General features: G+C 40.8%; 1 protein-coding gene across 1 annotated transcript; it reads right to left on the bottom strand.

The window, feature by feature from the left end:
• Positions 1-1,559: 1,559 nt before the first annotated feature.
• On the bottom strand, positions 1,560-8,402 carry stc1 (stanniocalcin 1). Its single transcript, XM_088907774.1, has 4 exons — positions 8,288-8,402; positions 3,350-3,492; positions 2,617-2,828; positions 1,560-1,848 (listed from the first exon to the last, which is right to left on the bottom strand). Exons 1-4 carry the CDS (start codon positions 8,400-8,402, stop codon positions 1,560-1,562), a joined length of 759 nt encoding a protein of 252 aa, XP_088763900.1.
• Positions 8,403-9,279: the final 877 nt, after the last annotated feature.

Raw genomic sequence — 9,279 nt, forward strand, 5'->3', positions numbered from 1 at the left:
AAATGCAACAACAATTTCAAAGGTCCTGCAATGTATCTAATCTTATAGATTCTGATAAGACAGGAGTTACAAGCTTAAAAGTAGTGTCGTTTCAGATATGGTCCCTTATCACACTACCTACGAAGATTCTGACTAGAATGGTATACATGTTCGTCTATGGCCAGCACAGAGTCATAACATGTATCCTATTCAGCCAATTAAAAGACACCTTGGAGAATGTCATCTCATTTAGATTCAGCATGTCCCATTTTAATGGGAGCGAAAACAGAACCATATTTTAATATTTAAAGTTCTAACCTAATTCTAGCATACAAAAGTAATATCAACTGCAATTTCATCAAATAACATGAATATATTAAATAAAATAGAATTAGCAAGTAGGAAAATAAATATCAATAATATAACAAACTGCTTTTAAATAGTCATTTCATATTCCTTACAATCTACACAGATGCCCAGTTACATAGGAATTCACCTCTGCTCTTTATTATGAGTACAGAGAAGCTATTAATATCTGTCCTTGGAAATCATTTGGTCCATTGGGTACTCTACAATTACACATTGCACACTTAAGTTAATATGGGTTCTTTCTGGCAAAATCTGGTGACATCGTTTGTAGTTATATTGATGTAATTCAAAGTAATACAGTTTCCTGTGTCAAACTTCAATATAGAATACTTTACAGGAACTATAGTACCAAACATTCAGCTTGTGTGTTATTAAAACATAAATACCTCCAGATATGCGTTTGGAATATTTCTTCATGCCAAGGGAACAACTTTTTTTAATTTTTATTTTAATATTATGTGCGTGGGATATAGTGAACCCATGACACCAAAGATTGTTGCTTCGGGCTCCAGTGGGATGCTACTGTATTTACTGTGACACAGGAGGGCAAGAGACAGGAAACTGCATTAACCAAGGCTGGAGGAGAGAGTATTTCATTGAAGTAAATTTGAACAAACAGGGAGCAACTACAATGACTGATTGATCAGTGACTTAGGAGAACTGTGGTATGCAAATGAGATGTCCCTGATATTTCTCTGTTTAAACAAAGTGTTACCAAGTACTCTTGTGAAATCTAGCTCACTTTTTAAATTTAATCATAATTTATCAAATAGGATCTCTGCTGGTCCTTTAGTCAAAATCACATGCAGTCCAATTTCACGTTTCTTAAAATTTGTTTTCTTTTACTTTGAGTAATAATTCAAACAGAAAGCAACTCAACAGAATGGTTTTCCCAAGGTTATAGATTGCTGGGCTTCAGAGATAAAAATAATGCTTTGGATCTGATATGGGAAATTCTGTAAATTAATAATTTCATTTTTTTTAAGCATCATAAATTGGCATCATTACCCTGTAAAGCATGCACTCCATATGCATGTAAGCCTTTACTATGAGTTAGCAAATTTTCATACTGATAACATCTGATATGAACTTTATGATGACTGCATGTGATTTTTGCTTAAGTGAGATCGGATATCCTTTTTTACTTTGGTAAAAGTTCAGAATCTTACACACCCCATGGAAGAGCAGGTGTTGCAGTGCATGTGTGACCATTACGAGCTGTCATCTGCAGAACGCTTCTTAGAAAAGAGAGTGGAGGGCTCCCTGCGCAGGTTGGGCTGCATCTTGAACACATGGGGCCCAATGGGCCAGCGCCAGTTGCTGCGGCCTTCGGCTCCAGCAGGAGAGGACAAGGAGGAGGAAGAGGGGCAGGGCTTGCTCTGCAGCAGCTGAAACAGCATGGCCATCTCAGGACCTAGCCTCGAAACCAGGCTGCTCCTGACCAGGCTGACCGTTTCATCGTCACACTCCATCAGGCTCTGCAGGAGCTTGCTGTAGTATCTGCCGGGACAGGTGTTGGGATTGTTAGAACCGAGAAAGCTACAGATCAACAGGCAGGACCTCAGGCTAGAGTCCTTCCTGCGAGAGTGTTGCATGTGAATCGATACAACAGAAGCAGTTTCAGGGAACAGAATAGTAATGCCTTGTTTAGAATATTGTGGACAACTGTGGTCACCATATTATAGAAATGAGAACGCTGCTCCAGAATCAGTTCTGAAAAGAGCAACCAGATACATTCCCTGCACTATCAAGACAGAGGATGAAGAATCTGAACCTGTTTTTGTCTTGATGGGAGACAATGTGAAGGGGACCAGATGCAAGTATTCAAAAATCCTCAAAGGCAGTGATAAAGTCAATCCAGAAGACCTCTTCAAAATGAACAGTTCTATTTAAAAAAGGGTTATGGGAGTATGGAACAAGCTACCCATCCATATTGGAGCTGTTGCTTTGGCATCATTCAAGAAACAGCTGGATGAGATCATGGGTTCAGTTAAATACTACCTAATGCACTAGATGAGTGGAATGGCCTCCTCTCGTTCGTAATCTTTCTTATGTTTTCATGTTCAGAGCTCACTTCCTAATGCACTGCTCTCCTAGCATGCCTCAGACAATGTCTAAGGTCGAACTAAGGTCTCCACAACATACTAGAGGATCAAGGCACTGAAAAGTAAACAATACACCAAGGCACCATCACATAAGCTCAGTCTAGTCTGGTTCTGGTAATTTTGCAATGATGCACTTAAACTACAATCAGGAAGCCAGATGTACCTGTTGGGAAAGTGGCTGGGCAGTTGGGCCACCTCACTGATGGCCTCGGGGTTCAGCTTGGCCACCCCACAAATGTCCAGCTTGCTGTAGCACTCCTCCTGCACCTCGGAGATCATTCTCTGGAAGGTGGAGCAGCGCCGGATGGTGAGGAAGACCTTGGAGGTGATGCCATTGGCAATGCACTTCAGGCTCTCCTTCACGAAGACCTTGCCCTGTCGGACAGCAGACCTCGGTTACAGCAAAGCTACTTGGCCCAGTTCACCCAATTACCACCATTCCCATCGCCCAACCTCTCACTGATGAAGGCGCATTCAATCATCTGTTAGCAAGCAAATCGGCTGCCCGGTTTAACAGTTCAGCACAAACTGACCACTAGTACTTCACACACAAGCACATGTCTAGTGTTTTAGCCGCATGTAAAAATATTCCCCAGTTTTATACCATGCATCATGCAGATCTTAAGTAATTCAGATCTTGTAGTTCAAAAGTGGCTCGGATTGGAAACAAAGTCTGGAAATTTGAGCTCGTTCTGCATCTACTCAAATCCTCATGAAAAAGAGACTTGAAAGCTGCTTTATCCCACAATGGCCGATTTGTCTATTGTTTTTTTTGATTGGAAACGGGATAAGTACAATTTATTCTTGCAGAGGTTCAGCTACTGTAGATTGAGCAGAAAAGCTGCCAGTTTAGCTGGTTAGTGTAAAGCTGTGGAAGAGTTTTAGTGCATCTTTACCTGAGTGTCAAATTTAGCAGCACTGTATAGAAAGGACTTGCAGATGTCATGCATGCCATCTGTATCGCAGGTGGAGTTCTCCAGGCAGGCAAAGGCCCCACAGCCCACCTGCAGGGCGCTGTTCAGACACCGGGCCACGTCCGCTGCACAGACAGAGACACAGGGACATGTCACAAGGATGAAAGAGCTCTATGATACGACAACATCTGCGAGACTGTACTGAAACATTCATACAATTCTGAGACTTGGACCTTTGCATCTCGTATTGCTTTCCCATGGTAAAAATAAATCCTAAAATTGGAACTCATCTAGATTTTATGTAAAACTGAAGATTGTGTTCCTTACAGATATGCTCGCACAGTCCTTAGCGGGAGAAAAGACCCTGCAGGATCATTTTACTGCTGGCATTTAGTTTTGGCCAAGAATTGTTGTTTCTATTACATTCACGTGTGACAAGACAATAACCTACTACTTGCCAGGCAGTTTTCAGAATTCATTATTACAGTTAGTAAATGGCACCGTTGGATGTCATAGTCCTATCACTGTTATTTCTTGGCAGACTGAGGTGTTTTAGCTATCTTTTGCTTAGTATGCATACTTTATTAAGCAATTTTCCACAAACATTGTTACAACAGGAACGTATCATAAGTAGAGCACAATCACAGCAAAGAGCAAATTAGGAACCTGAATGTCTCGAGTATAATGCCCAAGTATCAGTGTGGTTATGGAAGTCTCCCATTCAACTGCAGGTCTGGTCCCTTAAGACATGCAGTAGTAGTGAGTACAGAGATTTCGCCACAAGTCAGAATGTAAGAGTGCAGTCAATTTCAGGACATTCTCTGATGAATTAAACGAACCACAGTGGTTATGTGCTTAACTTAATCTTGGTCCTTTATCAGTGGTCTATAAGCCTGCAAAACAGCCTGTTCATTCTTGTGTAGTGTATTCTACTGAAGGTATCCATTAGCAAGTACACCAAGTTTAATCCACCTAGCTGAGGTCCTTGTGCAGTATTCTGGCGCAGGTTGATATGCTGGCTGCTCTATCAGCTGTCTAATGTAGCTCAATGACATCATCAGAGATTTAATACTGGCTCCCCCTTCACCTACCCTTGCTGCATTATCATTATAGTTTAAAAAGGCATGAAAATAAAGCCTTGTTTTACAATAGTACAAGTCTTTCTCGGATTAAAAAACACAATCCTTGGCAGGGTCTTGAAAGAGAAGGTTGTTCAAGGTATAGACCTCTATTGTGCGACACTGGAAAGCACGTCTGTGGTATAAAGACACATTATGCTCAATGAAACATAAATAAAACCTGGCTGACTAACCCCAATAATGGATGCTAATGACTTGATGTGTGCTGACTAGCCCAGCAGGTTTGGGTTCAGGACAGACATAAGCTTCCAGTGGAATCAATAGACAATGACGCTTATTGTTTCACTGTTGGTTAGCAGCCATTGAAATGGCTGTGCAGTGCAATTCATGCCATCAGCATTTATGGTCTTGGTTTTAGGCTACTGTGCATGTCGTTCATTTATCCTACACATTTTGATGTTGATCATTCTAATAGGAAAGGAAAGGCAGGAAATGTTATGAACAAGGAAGAGGGATTTCCTCCTATCTAACCCATTTAAGACCCTCCAGAGCTCCAGTGTTTTCACACCAATTATGTTTACGTTGCCTTAGCAACATTGAACACTGTGCAGTAAAGACAGGTAATTGTGAATTGATCATCAATTGACCTTCCATCACATAATGATCCTTCTGCTAAAGATGAATTAAATAATATTAGCAAATGAATTGAACTGAAGCATTAAGGCCACCTGTCTCTTGATGCATTTACATCCAATCTGCACCGATGGATTCCAAGCAATACATATGGAGACTTTGTCTATTAGAAATACATGCATTAAGGTTGTAAAAGGATGAAAAGAAGTAGTCAATTGTATCTGTTCACATGGCCTTAACACGCGGTTGGTGTGCCATTTGTGTTAATATTGAGGGTGAGACAAACATTGGCGCATTGGTTGTGCATTCCCCTTGCCAATCAACAGAAAACCAATCCACACACTGCTACACTCATGCATGTCAACCTTTGTGATCTGGGCCTATTTGAAATCAATGTACCAAGCATAAAGTGCTAAACTCACAGCTGAATGCCAGCTTTTTATTTGATGGGTGCATCAAGGTACCAGTAGAACCTAGTAGAGCAGAAAGCCAATGACACACATATGACAATAGGGACTTGAGGGTGGGATGGAACTTTGATTTTTAATCTGGACTCTTCCGTACCGATAGTCTCTGCTAATTGAAGACCCGTGTCTGTGATGCAGTTTGAGGTCAATGAGGACTCGAACTGCATAAACAAGGGCTAGGTGTGAATAAACCTGCCTTTCTGTATGGGAGACATCCACTTTACAAACCCGAGTGTGGAAAACCCCTGTCTGTAATTCTAAAATACCGACTTTCACTTTTTGTTGGGTAACAGTTCAGATGAGAGGTTGTTAATTAGATATGAAAACTATTTATGACCTTTTGTATATTAGCAGAACTTCAGTGTAATGGTAGCATGGTAGGACTGTATTGTTTGATTAAATAGCTAGATTATCATATTTAAGGCTTGTTAACTATTTCATCTGCCACCTGTAAATCATACTTTTAAAAATGCTCAGCATTATTAGTGGTGTCTATAGTTGTGTCCCCTTCACTTTTAAATCTGCTGCCATGTTTCATCATTTATATTGCCATGTGCTGTTCTTCATAAGTGTATGCATGGGAACGAAACAGACCACAATACCAACGGTCTGTCAACAGTTCAAGCAGTTCCTGGCATTCAAGCACCTACTCTCACAGCTGTACTGTAGCTGAAGAGCCAAAAAATAAATCGTATAAATGTATTAAACATGGCAGAGCGACCGTATTGTGAAATCCAAATGTGATAAATGCACGTCTAGTGCAGGCTCCTGATGTCTCAGTATTGATTGTGCTGTAGGGTTTGCCATTTGCAAGTGATTAGAGCAGTTCGTGAGCCGGGTTGGATTCTTTCTAGTTTCCAGGATTTACAGGAATGGAGCTTTCCCATTGCGATAGGCAGGCTGAAGCATGGAACCGGGACACGTTCCCACAGCAGCGACGTACTGTACAGTACGACAGGAAGTTCTGCAAATACTATGTGGGGTTTCACGGCTGGTTAAAGAAACTACAGTACATGCCAAACACCGCCAATCTGGCTGCATCACAGATTTTGCGTATCGTCGCCTTTTGGAATTGAGCTTGAAACGCAGAAACACTTTCATTTGGTTATCAAGCTTTTTCAATGAAATCTTTAAGAGGGCGTCAGAGTGAAAATGAGACCTAAGGCAGACACTCATACAAGGCGGGTAGAATTTCCACTTTTATAAAGTTTATTTGTTAAATTTATGGGCTTGAGATATAGTACAAGTCACGTTGCGTGAGCGTATTGCTTTGAGCAACTGTTGACGGGATTTTCGGTTCATTAAGCTACGGTAGCAACCTTAAAGTTGTATAGGCTCTCCTACAGTTAGTAACCTGCGATCAATAATGCTGTTACCTTATTGGCTAAAATATCGTTATCTCTGTTCGCCGATCTGCTATGTACTGTATATTGTCATATGGACTTCGCATTTAAAAGCCACGTCAAAAGGCATCTTTAAATGTGTATCTTAAGTTTTACCAATCAGTTACGTTTAATAATCAAACGATATTTTGCTGGGTACTAGATGAATAAAAACAGAATCCTTGCGCTTGTTTAGAAACGGTTGTACCCGCAAAAACAGTTTGAATTTATTGTCTGCAGCTGGTCTTCCATCCAGTTTCATATTTAGTGAATTGGCAGCTCTCTGTCGACGCTCGCTGGCTCTGGGCGCGCTCTTCTCGAGCCAGGCGGCAGCACCAGAACACTGGCAAGCCGCAGTGTGTTCTGCTACACTCACACGAATGAGGCAAGATGGGCACACGCCCCCTTCAATTCGTCGGTTCATCAGACTATGCGGTCGATAATCATCAGGCGGTTGGATAATCTAGTTGCATTTAAAAAAAAAGTTTCTTGCAATAAGATTGCTTAAGTAGAAGTGTTTAAATCGTCCTAACCCATCACTGCTTCGGCAAAGGTTGCATCATTTATTCTAACATTTACATTTTGTAAACTCTTCATTCTTAAAAATTGGTAGATAGTTATAACTGTATAACCAGACTTCGAACTTTCCGTAAACGACTTTTAATATATATATATGCAACATTAATGGCATATACTGATTTTTTTGTAATAGCAGTGAACAAAGACCACTATTGTTGGATAATATACAGTACATTGAAGTAATGAGGCCATCTTCGGCTCCTCTTACTCCCTGAATCAGGTTGTCCCTCATATGCGCACAGCTGCACCTACTGTAGGTGCTTAATGGAGTCCATCAACGTTACTGCTGGCTCTTCATCTATTAGTAGGGTGGAGTTTAAAACCACTTGTCTCAAGATTGCCAGCTAAGGTTGTGCAGACTTATCCTCTAATTATCCTATAATCAGCAGGCAACCGATTGACACAATCGTCTTCCAGCTTCTCTGCTATTCCGAGCTGACGCATCAGTTTCGTGTATACTGTAGATATTGCAGAAACTGTGGTACCCGACTGTCCAAATCAACAATGCAGCTGCTGGCTCTGTCGGGGAAGTTTGAAAACTCTCAGTAACTCACTACATAAAAATCTTAAAAGCCCGCGGTTTAACCTAGTAAAACCCTCTGCATTAATTTCTCACAGACGATATTTGTATTAGGGCTATGGACCTCCTCCAGTTCTGCGAGTACTTTTTCACTTTAAAGGCGCACGCTAGCACCAACACAGCGATCTTTCATATTTTGCAGGCAACACTTTGATGTAATTTAAATTTAAAATAACACACAGGAAAGTGCAGCGACTTACATGGACTATGAGTGGAAACCCGCGTTCTCCGTGGTGAGAATGACTCGTTCTGGTCCAGTTCATAAGCAGAGGTAAGGAGCACAAGAAGTAGCAGAATTCCTGTCTTGCGAAGCATTGTTTCTGAAGTGCGTGAAACGATGTTTAGAAGAGTAGTCTTGTTTAAAGATTTCTTCTTCTCCTTGTAACTCTGTCGGGTTGCTCTGTCCGTCGCTTTCTTTAACACACAGCAACCTTGTTCCTTCTGCGTGCTGGAATAAACCACAAGCTGCAGTTTATATAGGCATTCTCCTTCAATGATAATGTACTGCACATCACGAGTACCTCGGGTCGGTCCAATCAGATCACAGCATTTCACAACCCTCTCCATTCACAAACTCCCGTGACGGCTTTTACTGGCTTCGATATTTTCCACTAAATTAAGCTGCCTTTGAGGAACTTACAAAAATCTTTTGTAAAGAAAATCATTCTTTTGGAAATCCAATATAACTTGCTATTGACAAGTTAATTCAACATCCTCTTAGGAATACTGTACAGTATGTCCCTTGTGCGCATTTCATTGGCAGGGTTCTAAAATATTAGAAATAATGTTTAGTTTCACTCTCTGTACTGTAACTTGCGTTTTTTTAAAATCACCAACTCTCTTATTGTCGTCAGAAAATGAAGGAAAGGATTTATTGATGGAATACTGCATAGTTTCATTTACACGCGAGAAAGTGCAGGTTTCTGAACAATGCGTTTTAATTGCACTGCGCCTGAATGTGAATCCATAGTTTTATCCATAACGCAGTTCCAACATGAATTACGATTAAGCAGCCTATATCTACAAGGTAGCTCGGTATGTTGGCGACATAGTAGATAGCTTTTTTTAAAATGACTGGTTACACGTCTTTTATTTTTTCTCTGTTATTATTTTCAGTAAACGTTTCTAGATCATGCAGTTACGCATCTAGGCTGAGGTGCTCAAATAATACCATACAAACTACCATTGAGAG

This window comes from Atractosteus spatula, chromosome 2 (assembly GCF_055471065.1).
Source record: "Atractosteus spatula isolate fAtrSpa1 chromosome 2, fAtrSpa1.hap1, whole genome shotgun sequence".
In the NCBI taxonomy this organism is placed as follows: domain Eukaryota; kingdom Metazoa; phylum Chordata; class Actinopteri; order Semionotiformes; family Lepisosteidae; genus Atractosteus; species Atractosteus spatula.